Raw genomic sequence first — 18,204 nt, 5'->3', positions numbered from 1 at the left:
GTAGTCAATGTGCCCAGAATGGTTTCTTTTCTTGATTGGTAGAACATCTTTGGAGGGAGGAGCAGGAACTCAGGGCTAAATTTACACTGAAAGTTTATGCAATCCTTGGCTGTCCTGCTTACAGGTAATGATTACATTCATTGGCAGGCTTCTAGCAGGCTGGGAAAGCAATTTATTCACAAGCAGGACAGTGCCCCAGAAGATGCTGGAAGGGTTAGTCTTGTGAAGGGACAGAGGAAGTTCTCAGAAGGAGGAAATAACAAATGGAAGAATATGTAGAGATATTTGAAATGCGGGGGGGGGGGAAGGAAAGGTAAGGAAAAGAAGTTGAGGAATGGGTATGAGTTAACCTAGGTCTCAGCAAATCAGTTGCTTTGTATATCTGTTGAACTGGTCAGGACTAAACATAAACACTCAGGTCACTCTTACGTGAATCCTCCGGTACTTCTCAGTTCACTGTAAGTAAAATCCTCATGTTGACAAGAAGTTGTATGGTAGGGCACAGGGTCCTCTCTGCCCACAGCCTGTTCTTGTTCCTCTGTGTCACTGTACTTCAGCCATATCAGCACCCTGCCTTTTCTCAAACAAACCATGCACGTTCCAGCCTTGGGCTTTTTTGGACCCCCTCTGCCTATAACTCTTCCCTGAGACACCCCCTTGGCCAAATCCCTCATTTGGTGAGGTATCCCGTCCAAGAGCTCTGCCTCAACACATTTTCTAAAAGTAGAAATCTTCATTTCTTTCCCTCTCTTTAACCTGCTTTAACTTTTTACATCTCTTCTCACCACCTTTGAAAGTAAGAATTTTGTTTTATTTGCCGATGTATCCTTATTGCCTAGAATAGACATGGGCAAATTTTATAAACTTACAGTAAATATTTGATGGATATGTGAATATATTTCTTTCAATAACATGATAAAAACCCAACTCAAATTCTCTTAAACAAAGAGAGGAGTTTATAGGTCATTTAAAAAAATTCTTAGTTGTAGTTGGACACAATAACTTTATTTATTTAATTTTATGTGGTGCTGCGGATCGAACCCAGGGCCTCACACAAGTGAGGCAAGTGCTCTACCACTGAACTATAACCCCAGCCCTCATTTTTTTGTTCTATGAGTTTTTTGTTGTTGATATTCCCTTGGATTTTCTTTGTCTACATTATCTGCAAATAAAGACAACTTTACTTCTTCCTTTGAGATCTATACAGCTTTTATGTTCTTTTATAACCTTATTGCATTGGCTAGCACCAGCACTATGTTGAATAAGATTGATGAGAGAAGAAATACTTGCCTTTTTTCCTGATATTAAAATCAGGCCTTCACAGTTAGGTTCAAAGTTATCTGAAGGTTTTTCTACAGATGTTCTTTATTGAGTTTAGGAAGTTCTCTATTCTTACTTTTCTGAACTTATCATGTATAGATATCAGATTTTGGCAATTCTTCTGCATCAATTAATGTAATCATGTGATTTTTTTGTTCTTTATCTTATTGATAAGGTGAATTACATTCATTGATTTTCTACTATTGAACCAGCTTTGCTTCTTTGGAATAAACTCCACTTATTGTTGGTATATGATTCTTTTTATATATTCTTGAATTCTGTAATTTTTGTCTCTTCCCAAATTTGAAATGTTTTCAGCCACTATTTCTTGGAGCAATTTTTCTGCCCCCTCATAGATCTTTTGTGATAATCCCACAGGTCCCTGAGGCTCCTTCCCAAACCCCATTTTAGTTTCATTCTCTTGTTCAGGTTGGGCAATTTCTATCTTCCAGTTCACTGAATTTTTTCTCATGTTTCTTCATTCTAATGTTGATCCCATTATTAGAGATAGGAAAAACATTTTTTTCCTACTCTTCCACACCACTCAACACAATAGGGTTACTCCCCCCTAAACCCCCAGTCACCAAGCAACTCACTAGCAGAAGATACCAGCCGAGAGTCCCATACTCCAATTTAATTCTACATTAACTACCTGAAGATAGTGGCAGATCCCACAGATTAGGGCTCAAGCCCAGAAGATTGCCTCCTATTTCAGATGCCAGGTGCAAGTCTCAAGCTTAACCTTTAATACTGACTGTAACCTATATTAAACTGGGGTTCCTCTGATTCCTTTCTTGGGTATAATTAATTTGCTAGAATGGTTCACAGAACAGTAGGAAACCCTTGACTTACATGTATTCATTTGTTATAAAGGGATGGAAATGAACAGCCAGATGAAACAGATGGGAGAAGGGGTACAGTGCTTCTTAGGCTTTGCGCTTCCAGAAATTCCTCATGTCCAGGTCTCTGGAAGCTCCCCAAATCCTGTCCTTTTGGGGTTTTATGGAAGTTTTATTACACAGGCATGATTGATTAAATCATTGGCCATTGGTGATAAACTCAACCCTCAGCAACTCTCTCCTCCCAGGAGGTGGAAATATGGGATGGGATGGGATGGGAGGGATGGTACCATTGATTTTCCTGGCAAACAGCCCAAGTTCTATAGCTATCCAGAAGCCCTGAGTTACCAGACATCACCAGACATCTCACTAGCATACAAAAATGCAGTTCTCACATAAGAGATCCCGAAGGTTTAGGAGTTGTGTGCCAGGAAACAGGGATGAAGACCAAATGTATATTTTATAACATCACATTTATCCACTGAATTTTAAAAATTTCTTTTATTGAATTTTTGGTTCTAAAATTTATATGCAGTTCATCTTTTTTTTTTTTAAAGAGAGAGGGAGAGAGAGAGAGAATTTTATTTTTTTTTTTAGAATTTTTTTTTTAATATTTATTTTTTAGTTATCGGCGGACACAACATCTTTGTTTGTATGTGGTGCTGAGGATCGAACCTGGGCCGCACGCATGCCAGGCCAGCGCACTACCGCTGAGCCACATCCCCAGCCCGAGAGAGAGAATTTTAATATTTTGTTTTTTAGTTATCGGCAGACACAACATCTTTGTTTGTATGTGGTGCTGAGGATCGAACCAGGGCCGGACGCATGCCAGGCGAGCACGCTACCACTTGAGCCACATCCCCAGCCCAGTTCATCTTGATTATATTCTATTTCTTTGCTGAGACTTTGTTCTTTTCATTATTTTTTATTTGTACCGAGCTTGTTTGTTTGTTTGTTTGTTTGTTTGTTTATGTATGTATGTATGTATGTATGTATTGTGGCACTGGGGATTGAACTCAGGGGCATTCTACCACCAAGGCATATCCCACACCTTTTTTTATTTTTCATTTTGAGCCAAGGTCTCACTGAGTTGCTAAGGCCTCCAAATTTGTGATCCTCCTGCTTCAATCTCCCAATTTTTCTGGGATTACAGGCATGCATCACTACGTCCAGCTTGTTGCAAGCATATTTGTAATTGCCTGATTGTCGAAGCTTTTTTGTAATGTCTTCTTTAAAATCTTTACCAGATAATTCTAACACCTCTGTCAGCTCGGTGTGGGCTTACTTTGGCTGTTTCTTCATTCAGTTTGAGATCATCTTGGTTCTTTTTTTTTTTTTTAATATTTATTTATTTTTTCTTAGTTCTCGGCGGACACAACATCTTTGTTGGTATGTGGTGCTGAGGATCGAACCCGGGCCGCACGCATGCCAGGCGAGCGCGCTTCCACTTGAGCCACATCCCCAGCCCGATCATCTTGGTTCTTGTGGAGAGTCATTTTTGATTGAAATGTGAAAGTTTTACTCTTATCTAATGAGATATGGATCTCACATAAAACTTCTGTTTTACCTGGTATTCTTGGCACTGCCCTGACAGAGGAAAGGCCAGCTCATTAAGGCTGAGTGAACATACAAACCGAAGTTCTCTGCTCAGCTTTCAGTGACACCTGAGTTGGGGAGTTCCTTGTTGTGTAGACTCCACTGACACTCACCTGTCCCATTTTTAGGTGGCCTTCTCTGTCACCCCTGCCAGAGGGTATTGGGTCACCTCAAGTTATAGACTCATAAGGGTAGAAGTCTAAGCTTCCCGATCTGCCTTTCCTGGAATACATTGGGATAGAGGAGGCTCCTTCCCAAACCCCATTTTAGTTTCATTCACTCGTTTTTTCCTGTGTTGTTTGTAGCTATTATTTACTAGTTTTCTGTCTGCTAGGCTGCTCCCTGATCCCTGGCTAAAGAAAGATGCTTTTCTGGGGGGTGAGGTCTTCTCTGGTTTGTATCCTTGGCTTTTCCATTTTCCTGGCTTCTTCAATTCCCAAGTCTAGGACATAGAAGTCAAAAAGAAGATCCACAGACTCACAGCTGTGTTGCTCCTTGGGGACCAATGTCCATAGTCCGTGTGCCTTGCTTTTCTACACCATCCATAGTGTTCTTATGTTTTATATCAACGTCCAGAAATTGTAGTTGTACTTAGCAGGAAAAATAGGGAAAAGTATGTCTACTCCATCCTCCCAGAATTAGAAGCTCTCTCATTTTACTCTTTGAGATTAGAATAAAATTTTTAGCAAAATCAGACAAGAACACCCACTAAAAAGAAAAACACAGGCAAACTATGATACTCTCCAAGCACAAATAAAAAACCCAAAATAAATTATTAACAAACCAAAATCACTGACCATAAAAACCAGAAATATATTATGACCAGTTTGAGTTTATCCAAGAAGGGAGAAAAAAACAACAACATGTGAGTATTTTAATGAAGATAGAAAAAGAAGTTGATGAATTTTAACACTCACTTATGATAAACCTGTATCTTATTAAAAAAAAAAGTAAAATGTGAATAGAGAAGAATTTCCTTACTATGATCAAAGTTCTTGATGGGGTTCAGAACATGCTAACCACAAATATGGCCTATTGACATTTGAGGAAACAGGAAAGACAGAAAGAACAGTTTTACCTTCCCCCTACCCTTCTCTGAGGAAGCAAGTCATAAGATTCTCATTTGAGACTTCTATCGTTTGAATGTGACACCCCCCAATTAATTTATTAGAAACTTAATCTCCAAATTCATATGCTAATACTATTTAGAGGTAGGGCTTTTGAGCAGTAATTAGAATTAGATGAGGTCAAGAGCACAGCTGCCCCTTACGAGCATTAGTGGCTTTATAAGAAAAGGAAGAGAGACCAAAGCTCGCATTATTATGCAGTTATTATGTTATTATGCATAATGACCCCCATTAGATACCAGCTCCATACTCATGGAATTCACAATCTCTAGAACCTGAACTAAATAAATCTCTATTCTTTAAAAATCATGTAGCTCCAAGTATTCTGTTATAATAACTAAGACTGCAAAATGCCCTCCCTAATACACAGAGGAAAGGAATATTCTTACTTCTGAGGGAACAGGAACATAAAGAAGAATCTAATGGACCTTGCTAGTTCTCTTCAGCTTAGTTACACTAGATCTTACCCCTGTCTCCAACTACTTCTCCATGGCTAACTACCTCTTCACCAAACCTAGAATTACAATGCACAAGTTTACCTGGGTTTCCAAAGACTCTCATGTCATGTGAAACTTATATTAAATAAATTTGTATGCACCTCTTTTGTCAATCTACCTTTTGTTTTAGGGGCCTCAGCTATGTACCTCATTATGGGTAAGGAAAAGATAATCCCCCCCCCCAACATTAGGAGGATTACAAGTCAATCCAAAATTGGTTGTTATTGCCTGTTCTATTTCTCTGTGTTCGAATTACTCACCCTTTGAAGATCTTGATGCCTCAGAACTGCTACTAAAACCAATGTAATGGTAGAAAAGACTCACCAAGTCATGGCCCCACTGGATGTTTTCAAATAATTTCTGATCTGCCTGAAGCTCTGGTTTTTCAGTGAACTTCTTGTTGCTCAAACTGCCCTAGCAGCCTGTACACTTGCTTCAGTAGCATAGATGTCAAGTATACCTCCTGATGAGGAAATGACTTCCTGGAACAGATCCATTCCAGCAAGGTGGGAATTCTAATAATTAAGTTGAAAGTTTTTGATTAAAAGGGGGAAATGTCAAGGAAAAAAAATAAAATAGAGTAGTTTTTACTTGGGGCTCTTAAAATATAATTGGGAGACCATTATTAATCAGACCTCAGATGTCCACAGCTGAACTTTTGAACTGGGCTATCTGCTCAGCATGTTAATCTTTGGACTAGGCAACCATATTCTGTATTCTTTGTTAATGAAACTGACTAACTTCAGCCAGAGTTGTTTCGATGGTATTAGTTCCATGTCAGATCTTAATCTGAAATACAATATGTCCTGTTCTACGGAGTTTTACTCTTGTTATTTTGCCTCAAGATCTTTCTCAGTTGCAATTTGTGTCCTCCTTTCCTGGCGACCTGTCATCGTGGGAATGATCCACCCCAACTCTAATGTTTCATTTTCTGATCTCCTTTCTGTCAGTGACAGAACAATGTTCTCAACCCCCTACCACCTAGTTAACCAGTGCTTCTAGAACTCTGTGTCCTTTCTAGTGATGATGGATGAATTGCTTAAGGTCCTGGCTTGGGCCACCTTTTCCACTGTACACTTGATAGCATCTTCTGTCTCCTAATCAAAGACGTTACTCGTCTAATGACTCCTCCTTTGTTTTGCATCATCAATTTCTTCCTCTTGTTTGGAATAGGAGTTGTAGACTCTATGGAGCAGTAGTTATTAAAAAGACACTCAGCCATAAAAACATGGCAGTATCTTCCAATTAAAATAAAACCTCTTGGGCCACTTGTCCCCCTTCATCTTCTATTCCATTCCTCTCCTTTTTACAAGAAAATTCCCCAAAATAGTTGTCTATATCTGTAGCTTTTACTTCTCTATTTCCATATCTGTATCTGCATTTCTCTTCTGTTGCTCTCCTTAATTGTGAAAGAATTTCAAAGATATACAAGGAGTTAGAGTAGTCTAGTGAAACTCCTGTGTACCCAGCTCCAGTAAATGTATAAATATATGGCCAATTTAGATCCCCACCAACTCCTCGCTCTCTGCATTATTTTGAAACAAACCTATATATTATATCACTTAATGATGTTTATTAATAAATACTTCCTCATATATTTCTAAAAGGTAAAGATTTTAAAGTTTATCTCACTTCCAGGGGGTGGAGAAATTACCCTAGCTGTAGATCCAGGAAAAAAAAGAGAAATACTTTGGTGTACATTTACATCAAGAAATGACATTTCATTTTAACTTATAAAAATTATGCATGCACTTGATCAAAAATAAAAGATACAAAATGATGTCAAATAAATGTGTTGCAAACACTAGCATTGTGTGTGTGCGTAGGAGGAATGGTAGGTGACACAGATAAATGTAACTAGTTTTTCAAACAAGTTTTAACTCAAAACTATTTTTTTCCAATTTCTGTTTTTCCCCTTATATAACTAATATCCCTTTTCTACCTCTTCATGATTTCATGGGATATTCTATAACTCTCAGCTATTTTCAGTTATCAAAAGAGTTTATCCACTCAAAAATTTTAATCTCAAATTCAATATCCATTGCACTTGTTTCTATCTCTCCCTCATGGGTTGAAGGGGGACTTCTGGGGACTTGCAGTGGCAGGGTGTGTGTTCACCATTTTGATACTCCCATTCCAGCACCTGGAATGGAGTCAAGTGGCCTTATCTGCCTCTGACCTTTTCCTATTCCTTCTGCTAAGCTCTAGATCCTCCCTGTTGAGGGTAAAGGAAAGAGATCAGGATAAGGGGGCAAACTCACTGGCTGTGACTTTAATCCTGACTGTGAAGTCTACCTGTTCAAGCTCAGATAGCTTGTGGGGGGTCCCTGTGAAGCACCAGATATTCACATATCTTTGGAATATCCTATTGGGTTGCAGACCTCTCTTTTGTTGTCCTCTACAGGACAGAGGGGGTTATTAACCAAGGAGTGTGAAGTCAGCTTCTTCCTGCAACCATCTCTAACTTTTATAAGGGATCTCTAACTTACTGAACTGTCTGAGATTCTGCCACTGGAGATTCAGTCCTTAGAGCATTGAGTGAAGTAGAAGTTAGAAGCCAGGAGGATAATCTAGAAGCTTTCAAAAACATTTAAGCATAGATTATTTAACCAAACCTCAAATGGGTGGGAAAGTTGTACCCATAGAACACCAGGAAAAGTTTTATGGAGACTCATACCTGTACAGATGGAGTATAAAAATGGAGAAAACTGGAGAGATTCATTCACTTTTGGCCTCAAGAACCTAGACCTACAAAATCCCACGTGGGCCTCAGAGAAGCATACCTGTCAACATTGCAAAGTGGTGGAATGAAACAAACTGGAGGTGGCAGGGATTAGGAGTTCTGGACACCCAGCGGGGCAGGGCAGTAGCTCGTAAAGCACAAGAACCAGGCCAAAGGCCAGACCCAGCTCATGTGGGCTCAGAGCTAGGTTCCAACAGGGGAGGTCAGGCTGATGGGTGAGGTTTTTTTTTTTTTTTTTTTTAAATCTTTCAATAAATCACACATATCAAAGGACCATCAAAATAAGAGATTAGGAGACAGATAATGAATTTAGGGGATTAAATTTGGGATGATACTAGTATCCCCCCAAACAGACCTCTGTAAGTCAAAATCAAACACCCAAATAACTTTTTTTTTTTTTTTTTGTAACAGGGATCGAACCCAAGGGCACTTAATCACTGAGCCACATCCCCAGACAGTTTTTTTTTTTTTTTTTGTAAAGAGAGAGTGAGAGAGAGGGGGACAGAGAGAGAGAGAATTTTAACATTTATTTATTTTTTCTTAGTTCTCGGCGGACACAACATCTTCGTTTGTATGTGGTGCTGAGGATCGAACCTGGGCCGCACACATGCCAGGCTAGCGCGCTACCGCTTGAGCCACATCCCCAGCCCCCCCAGACAGTTTTAATATTTCATTAGAGACAGAGTATCCCTGACTTGCTGAGTTCTCCAGAGCCTCAGTAAGTTGCTGAGGCTGGTTTGAACTCGAAATCCTCCTGCCTCAGCCTCCTGAGCTGCAGGGATTATAGGCGTGTGCCTCTGCTCCTGGCCCAAATAGCCATTTTTTTTTAAGTACACATAGATTGAACAGTAAATTTGACCTAATTTTTTTAAACATTTTTTCTTGTTGTAGATGGACACAATACCTTTTATTTATTTATTTATTTATTTATTTTTATGTGGTGCTGAGGATCGAACCCAATGCCTCATATGTGCTGGGCAAGTGCTCTACCACTGAGCTACAACCCCAACCCCTTGACCTAAATTCTTATTATAACAGGAATTCACTTGATGCTTTGACTATATTCCTTGTGGCTTTGACACTTACATGTTTTTTTTTTTTTTATTTTTCCCAACCTTCTCCTCTATGATCTTCTTTTCCCTAATCTTCTCCTTCATGATGTCTCCTCTCTAATCTCATTTTCTCTGAATCACCTCTGTAAAAGCCCCCTGTTCCTGCTGATGGGCAGAATCACAACCTTTGGGAGTCCCCTGTGTTTCTCTTTTGCTAGCAAAGCAATAAACCTTCTTTTCCTTTTTCTCAAAACCATGTCCTCATTATTGGATAGGCATTGGGGACAAGGACCCAGCTTTTGGCAACACAATCATAGACACTCTGCTGTTATTTGTGACTGGTAGGTAATCTAAGGAAGTGAAATTCACATAAGTAGGAAGTTTACAAAAATTGATCCAACATTACCAAGGAAATCTCTCAGTGAAATAATGACCTAGTCATGAGGGGCAATCAAGAATAACAAACACTGAGTTATTTAGAGCTGGAATAAGAGCCTGCTTCAGGGAAGGCAGTGAAGGAAAGCATCATTGGCAGTTACCCTAGGGGGGATATATACATATAATCCTAATACAGACCGAGGGACTAAGCAGCTAACTGGGATATTTCTGGCACAGTCAGCATCCATGAAAAAAATGTATTTTTTTTTCAAGTTTGCCTCCCGATTTACCACTTTAGTAGGCAGTACTTTTATATGCTTGGGACTCAAACTATGCATCTTAACTCTTCGTCTATAGTTTAACCTCTACTATCCTAAGGACAGAGAAAGTGGGTTGGCTGGTTGGAAATCCAGCCAGAACAGGGATAAATGTGGGGAGAAACCAGTGCCCTTTTTCAGCTCCTCTGGTATGGTTCAGCGGGATCAAGACACCAAATCCGTTGTAATAAGACTATTCTTCACAAGCAACTGAAGACCTCCAGAAGCCTATACTATGCAACCTCCACCAACGAAATTACACAAAGTAAAAGCTGTGCTGCATGTACAAGTGGAAACAAAAAGCAGTATGGCCATTTAAAGCAAAAATAACAAACAGGGAACAGACCACAATAGATCATCAAGCTTTCTTTATTAAGCAGTGGAATGGCACAGTTTCAGGAGAGAAAAGGGTGATTGATTACAACTGAGGTCTGATATTTTTAGGGTTTAAGTGAGATGGGTATTGAACCATGATGCTAAGAAAATATCACCAACTCCAATTTAAAGCAAACTTTTATTGTGTACTAAAGAGCTGGCCAGGGCCTGTCTCAACCAAAACCCAGCTAGAGAACAGTGACAGTTCACAAAGAAGTAAAGGTTTTTATAGCACAAACAGTCACAAAGGCGGGTGACTTGGGAACTTACAGCTAACAGGGTCTGGTAAGATTAATACAAGGGCAGACAGCAGGTTTATGATCTATGTTGTTTAATATCAAAGTAGGGAGCAAACTCAGATTCCAACATCAAAGTTAATGAGGAACAGCTGGGATTTCAGAAAGGTCATTGTCTGGTCAAGGTGAGACTGTGCTGGTTAGTTCAAAACCCAGGCAGGAATCCCAAGCAAGTTTAAAAAAAAAATCAAACTATAGTCAAGCCAAATAGAAATCTTAGTATTTTACAGTAAAACAGAAATAAACTTGTCATGACTTTGTGATGAAATGGCTCCCAATCTTAAAATAGAATTAGGCCGGGTTCATCATTGGAATCTTAACAAGTGAGATTTGAATCATGGCAAAAATGCCTTGGCTAGGTTGTCAAGGGGAACATTTGTGCAAATTCAAAACTCAAATCAGCGTTAACAGTTGCAAGTGCCAAACCCATTGTTGCTGGGAAAGGGTGAAAGTCCAGACTCCAGAGCCCATTATTTTGCCTTTTTCCTGGGGTAGGGGGTTGTTATTTTCCATATCATTCATTAATACTTTTGTAAATAGTGGTGGGTCTGGGTTTGGAACCAAACGTTGGTTGGCAGTGAGTGCAGTGCCCTTTCACCAGGTTGCCTCTTTTAGGATTTTGTAGTGAAAGGTTAATAAAATAGGTACTTGTCACTCTGTTTTTCTATATGCTTAACAAAACACTGTTGAAATCTTGTTCCCAGGATGTGCTGTCCCCAACTGAACTGTTTGCTAATCTTGTTCTCAGAATGTGCTGTCCCCAACTGCCAAACTGCAGTATGCACTCCCTCACTCGGTTGCAGGCAAACTGCCTACTCGCCCTGACCCATCAATGAACTTCCCTCCCTGCCCTCTCCAAGGAAAGTATATAAGCTCTGCTTAAGCTGTTCTCAGGGCTCTCTCTCTTTGCTCTAGTGAGCTCTGAGCCCCAGCATGCTGGTCCCCAAATAAACCCTTTTGCTGTTGCATGAGGCAGTCTCTTGGTGGTCTCTTCCTCCGACGTTTCACCGGTCCCTTACAGTAGAAGCTCGAGTCTGTTAAAACTTTGCACCAGAAGGGTAGTTTGGGCGAATGTGGCAAACATTCACTCCTGAACACATTCATCAAAAGTGGCATCTTTTCAATAATTTAAAGAAGGTAACACAGCTACCAAGACTGTTGTTGAGACTGGGCTAAAAGGACGAGAGAAAGTGTAAAACACTCAACACCACTCAACATTCTTGGTTGTAGGCCAAAAGAAACATATTCTGGCAAATTTGGGTGGAAATGAAATTTACTGGAAGTCTTTTGGACAGTTGACAGAACTATCGGGAGGCCTTCAGGACCCCGCGCAGCGCGGAAGGTCTGGAGGTGGGCAGACGTCGTGGCGCACGCTTGACGTCATCAGCTCGCGCTGGCGAAAGCGAGGACGCCAGGAAACCCGGAGAAACGCCATTTCTCTGCTTCGGCTCGCACGCGCCATGGCGGAGCCCGTCCAGCAGCTCCCTCAGCCCAGTGGCGGGAAGCGCAAAGGAAAGGCTCAGTACGTGCAGGCCAAGCGGGCTCGGCGCTGCGACGCCGGCGGGCCGCGGCAGCTGGAGCCCGGGCTGCAGGGCATCCTCATCACGTGCAACATGAACGAGCGCAAGTGCGTGGAGGAGGCCTACAGCCTGCTCAACGAATACGGCGACGACATGTACGGGCCCGAAAAGGTACCGGTCTCGTGCTGGCGAGCCGGCCTGCCGGTCTCTGGGAGGAGGGACGTTGGAAGGTCGGCTGCCTTTGTACGCATGCGCGCGACTTGCCGCGTGCGCTGGGAGGCGGGGGCGTGGCCTCGCCTGGGCCCGGCGCCCTCGCCCTGGCCTCTCCTGCAGACTCCTGGCCAGTGGATGTCTGGCCTGACGTGCAGTCTGTCATCTTGTGATTTTCTTTCCATCTTTAATTACAGTACCTCCCATTTATTGAGTGCTTCCTGCAGGCCAAAAGATGTTCTTTACACGACAGCTTTGTGAAGTGGTCTGTAATAATGCATTTGCCCTAAGCCATGTTATTATCTGTAAAATAGTGGGTTTGATATTAATGCTAGTTATTAACCAAATGCACAGAAAATATATTTAAAAAGCACAATTTTTTTTTTCCGTACTGGGGGTTGAATTCAGGGACGTTTAACTACTGAGCCACACATCTCCCCTCCTTTATATTTAGAGAAAGTGTGTCGTTAAGTTGCTTAAAGCTTCACTAATTTGCTGCGAGATCCTCCTGCCTGGGCCTCCCAAGCCGCTGGGATTACAGGGCTGTGCCACTGCACCTGGCTACTTTTTTTTTTTTTTCAACCAGTACCACTTGAAATTTCACTACCCCATCACATTGTGGGTGTCATGATATATTATTGGCTTAGAATTTGTATCAATATTCACATACATACCCTGAGGAATAAAGTGAAGAAGAATTGTACAGAGGGCCTTATTGTTTTCTAGCTCTGGGACCTGGGCACAGGCACAGTATTTAATTTGGCTGAGTTATATTTAAGAAATGATAGTACTTTGGTTGGCTAGAAAGTTGCTTATGTACATAAAGTATATTCTGGATATATACAGTTTCCTTAAATGTGCACGATTAGTGTTTGATTGGTGGTCTCATTGTTAGGGCAGAGAACTGGGCAACTGGTGAATGTCTGCCCCATCTATAATGGTACCTTGATCAAGTTCTCAAAAACTCTGTCCTTTTCCTCAGTAGAACAGGAGTAAGGGTTCTTTAATTCTGTTAACTATTTCATTCTGATCTTACCAACAGAAGAGTCAGGCACAAAGATTAAATTTAGAGATGGTGTTAAGGTCCACCCTGATGGGCTCCATCTGATGAGCACAGTTTCCTTTGCCAGACTGTCAAGATGTTTTTGAAAACATTTTCAAATGCTACCATAATCTGAGGGCACTCCCTTCTTCCCTCAGAGTTCGGAGGGAGTGTTTGCTCAGTCTCTTAAAATACTTGACTGTCAACATTAAGTCATCTGCCGCCAGGAGTTTCACATAAATATTTAATTATAGTGTTTAAACATGAGCTGTTGTGTCATTTCTACCTATTGGTTTCATGCGAACAGTTTACAGATAAGGATCAGCAGCCCTCTGGAAGTGAGGGAGAGGATGATGATGTGGAAGCTGCCTTGAAGAAAGAAGTTGGTGACATTAAAGCTTCTACAGAGATGAGGCTAAGAAGATTCCAGTCAGTGGAGAGTGGAGCGAATAATGTAGTCTTCATCAGAACACTTGGGATAGGTGTGTCTAAACCCCTAACGTCATTGATCCTACAGTATTTGGATAGCTCCCTTTCTCAGAGAACACTGCCTATTAAATGGCTTCATGGGCATGGCTCTTTTAATCACTTTATTGCAAACTTTGTAGACCATATTAGCAGTAGGAACAGAGAGAGGTAGAATGAGGAGGTGCACAGTAGCATTGGCTTAGGAGTGGAAACCTGGCTTTGCCCCATTTCCTTTGTATGTAACTTTAGGCAGAAGGAAAGTGCATGTTCTGACTGCAGGGGGCAGTTGCTACCCAGCTCCAGCCAATGGTTGCCTTTTGGGGAATTAGAGCCAGATTTTATGAAGGAAATCTGGAGAAGTTCTTAGATTTTAAAATGTGGTCAGCTAATTTAAAAAATATTGAAAACACTGAGCATTCCCAAAGAGACTGTATATAGCCTGAGGACCACCACTTCATGACAATGCACTGTAACGTTCAGAGAGTCTGTCTTCCCAGGTCTGAGATCTAGACTTGTGTACTCATTAGTTGATATATTAGTCGAATCTTTTTAAGTGACTTGCAGTTTTTTGTTTTTGTAAAAAAGTGTTTACTGTTTAATGTTGGTTACTCTGGTAGTGCTATTGTTATAGGAAAACATAGTAGGGTATTGTGGTTAGATAAATTGGGGCATTAAAAACATTAACTCCAGAATCTACATGAATAATTATTTTTAACAAAAGCAGTAATGATGAAATGTTAAAATATCAGCTATAATGTAGGCACTGAAGAAATACTAGTTGGAAAAACTTGTTTGTTCTGTGCTGATATCTTTTGTTTTCTTGTAGAACCTGAGAAATTGGTGCATCATATTCTCCAGGATATGTACAAAACCAAGAAAAAGAAGACTCGAGTTATTCTACGAATGTTACCCATCTCAGGCACGTGCAAAGCTTTCTTAGAAGATATGAAAAAGTATGCAGAAACATTTTTGGAACCCTGGTTTAAAGCTCCAAACAAAGGGACATTTCAGATTGTTTACAAATCTCGAAATAACAGTCACATGAATAGAGAAGAAGTTATCAAAGAGCTGGCAGGTATGTTTCTCTTACTGATTTTATATGGGTATGTAGTGGTAAACACTTGTTTAAGGATTTCTTTTTCTTTGGCACCAGGGATTGAACCCAGGGGCACCTAACCACTATGCTACATCCTCAGCCCTATATCATATTTTATTTAGAGATAGGGTCTCACTGAGTTGGTCAGTGTCTTGCTTTTTGATAAGGCTGGCTTTGAATTTGTGATCCTCCTATCTCAGCTTCCCAAGCCGCTGGGATTACAGGCATGTGCCTACGCACCAGCAAGGGCTTCTATTTTAACATATAAGGTTTAATTTTTTCAGTGTAAATCAAGTATATTAAAATATTAAACCTATTTCAGTAAGTTAAATATGAGATTTTCTGATACTCCTTTCCAAACTAAGGTTTGGAATTTTCTTTTGGAAAAAAGTATATTTGTCTTTACCTACCCTTGGAAGATTGTTCCAAGGATTCCCTACGGATACCAAAGTGTGGATGCCCAAGTCCCTTATAAAGATGTAGTGTTTGCATACAACCTGTGCGCATCTTCCATATATTTTAAGTCATCTCTAGATTACTTAGAATACCTAATTCAACATAAATATATAAACCGTTATTATACTATAAGGAGAAAATAATAACAATAAAAAAGTCTATGTGTTCAGCACAGATGCAGTTTTTTCCCAAAGTTTTTGAGCTAAGGTGGTTGAATCTGTGGATGCCAGGCCCATGGATATAGAGGGCCAATTGTATATTTTAAAATTAAATGTCTCAGAACTTCATTCAAATTTATTTATTGAAAGGATTCAGGGTATTTGATTCAGGTTCACCTAGAAGAATGGACTAGTACATATTGTGTTTAACAAATCCCCAACAGAAAGGAACGAGAATTTGTTTATATCCATCAAGCTTGGTGGTATCCCTCTCAACCTAAATGTTGTTCTTATTTTTATTACAGGAATAGTGGGCAGCCTTAATTCAGAAAATAAAGTGGATCTCACCAATCCCCAGTACACGGTGGTAGTAGAAATCATCAAAGCTGTCTGTTGCCTGAGTGTTGTGAAAGATTACATGTTGTTCAGAAAGTATAATCTCCAGGAGGTGGTGAAGAGTGCTAAAGACCCATCCCAGCCTCACCCAAAGCTAGGAAATGGGAAAGAAGTGAAATTGGAATCTGATGTCAAATTAAATCAAAATGACCCCTCAGAAGGGAAAAATAACCAGCAGGTGGTACCAGAGAATAACGAGGAGCCAGGGCAAACAAAACCCAAGCCTGAGTCACAAGTGGTGAATGAGGAAGGAGCTAAACCTGAACTTGCAGATCAAGTCATGGAAGGATCCAAGTCAAATGAAAATGACCACTCATAGGAGGAGGTGGGTTTCTCAGTGAGGTTCTGTGAGATGCTACCAGGGTTCCATGTGAAATTATAATATTTGACGTTGTGCTGCAGAGTGCTAATCTCACAGTATCAACAGTGACCCTTCAGCCCTGTTAGCAGTTTTGTCAGAGCACTTTCAGCCCCCTTGGTGTGAGTATGGGCCCACCTGCTGTCACACAGGGAGGGGGTAGGAGAAAGGTGTGGGCTCCTCCCTTCTTCTCTTCCCCAGCCTCCCCATATGCACTGCCAGTTGTTTTATGGAGTGAATATGCTCTGAGAAACAGAAATCAGAGGGAAGTTTTCCTTCTAAGCAAGGAATTTTTTTTGTGCCACAACTAAGCTATCCCCTGCCATTTTGTTCTAAACATTGCAAAAATGTGGATTTTGTAGATTAAAAGTGAATTGTTTTGTGATTGTTTTATAGTTTTGTCTTTCTTGTTTAGTTATTATGTCATTTTTATCTTTGAATAATGTTTGCTTGCTGTGAACAAGTATTATGGTCATTGCTGCAGTTTTTGAAGGCAAGGTGGTGAGATAGAAGAGGACCATTCCAGGCCTATATCTACAGACATTTCTGATAAAGTTGGTGATAAGGAATCATAATCTCCTAGTACAACAGACAAACAAAGAGATTCTGTCATTCCAGTGAAAGCTCCTCCTCCAGGGTTTGATATGGATCGGTGAGCCAAGCTGTCCTGGGCAGTGGGCATTGTCTGTGGCATGCATCTTACTAGCAGTTAACTCCAGCAGTTGTAACTAAATCATTTGACAAGGATATTGGTTAGTTTAACAGCTTTTGGAATATCAAAAACAGTAAAACTTTTGTTTTAAAAAAATCACACTCAGTGAAAAGGTTTAGGAAGCAAATTATTTAGTAGCAGACTGGATCCCAGAAAAGAAAAAATTATGTAGTTGGTGAAAATCTAACAATATCAACATTACAGTGCTGGGGCAAGTATAAGAAATAGAAATGACTTTTCTCTCAGTTTTTAGTGATATGTTGCATGAGGTAAAGAGGTTTTGTGTAGTTAAACTGAGAAACGGCAACCTCTACCTGGGTTGAGTCATCAGATTTCACAAATATTTGTTTTGCTGTAGCATTTATAAGATTTCTAAATGATGATGAAAATAAATGAACCTTTTTTTTTTTCTCTGCTGCTAGAAGTCTCTTAAAACAAAGGCCAATATATTTTTAAGTTATATCATTGTACCTAAAAAAAAAAGAAGGTCTGTCATCTGTACTAGTGCCCCATGTTTGGTGCTTGGCTCCGTGAGAGTTATGCCTCATTTCAAAAAAAAGAAATCCTGATGTTGGCGATACAGCACACTGCTTTCTTCACCGAGGTGCTGATATCAACAACATGGAGATGAAGAAAATTCTCAATAATGCTACAAAAATGGTTAATTTATTATTAAAGATTCATTTATGCCAAGAATGTTAAGCAAATCCCCAACTAAAACTTGGGACAAAGAGCACATGTATCTTATACAACCTACAGATACCTGGTGGCTTATCAGAAGAAGAGTTCGTAAAGAATGTTTGAGTGGAAAAGTGAATTACTACGGCACTTAACAAGAAAATAGGGCAGGACTTGCTGAGTGCTTTCAAAATGAAGAATGGCAGTAGAAAGCAGCCTATTTAGCAGAAATTGCTATTGCATATGTAATGAAAAAGTTTCTGCAAGATCCTAGAGAATAAGTTTTTTCTTAAAGTGATAAGAATCTAAGATTTAGAAGGAAACTTAACTCTGGAAAAGTAATTAAAGAGTTGCCAAAGGAACTCTTGAAATGTTTCTCAGCAACTTGTACTTCATAATGAAGAATGCAAACATTACAAGTCTTCTGCCTGGAAGGAATGCAAAACCAAAGTAAGTAGTGTTTCTTCTCCTGTTTCCACTCTGAAGGAAGAGAAAGAACTCCACTCTGGTCTTTCAGCTCAGGACTTGTTTGAAATAAGAGCATCCTTCAACTTAGTGCTCACACTCATG

The 18,204-nt window shown here is 40.1% G+C and overlaps 1 protein-coding gene across 1 annotated transcript; it reads left to right on the top strand.

The window, feature by feature from the left end:
- The first annotated feature begins 11,458 nt into the window (after positions 1-11,458).
- Positions 11,459-17,519, top strand: THUMPD1 (THUMP domain 1 NAT10 acetyltransferase adaptor). The gene is made up of 4 exons (XM_081299888.1): positions 11,459-12,231; positions 13,620-13,794; positions 14,607-14,855; positions 15,796-17,519. Exons 1-4 carry the CDS (start codon positions 12,001-12,003, stop codon positions 16,203-16,205), a joined length of 1,065 nt encoding a protein of 354 aa, XP_081156014.1. The 5' UTR covers positions 11,459-12,000; the 3' UTR covers positions 16,206-17,519.
- Positions 17,520-18,204: the final 685 nt, after the last annotated feature.

The sequence above is a fragment of the Spermophilus citellus genome, assembly GCF_964194105.1.
Source record: "Spermophilus citellus genome assembly, chromosome: 6".
In the NCBI taxonomy this organism is placed as follows: Eukaryota; Metazoa; Chordata; class Mammalia; order Rodentia; family Sciuridae; genus Spermophilus; species Spermophilus citellus.
The sequence above is the reverse complement of the archived record's forward strand: the minus strand, read 5'-3'. Positions and strand labels throughout refer to the sequence as shown.

What these genes read in the sequence shown, in the direction of transcription:
- THUMPD1 (XM_081299888.1), top strand. Translation starts at nt 12,001, where the DNA reads ATGGCGGAGCCCGTCCAGCAGCTCCCTCAGCCCAGTGGCGGGAAGCGC. An exon ending in CATCAGAACACTTGGGATAG is followed by an intron (nt 13,795 to 14,606) that starts GTGTGTCTAAAC and finishes GTTTTCTTGTAG; the next exon opens with AACCTGAGAAATTGGTGCAT. An exon ending in AGTTATCAAAGAGCTGGCAG is followed by an intron (nt 14,856 to 15,795) that starts GTATGTTTCTCT and finishes TTTTTATTACAG; the next exon opens with GAATAGTGGGCAGCCTTAAT.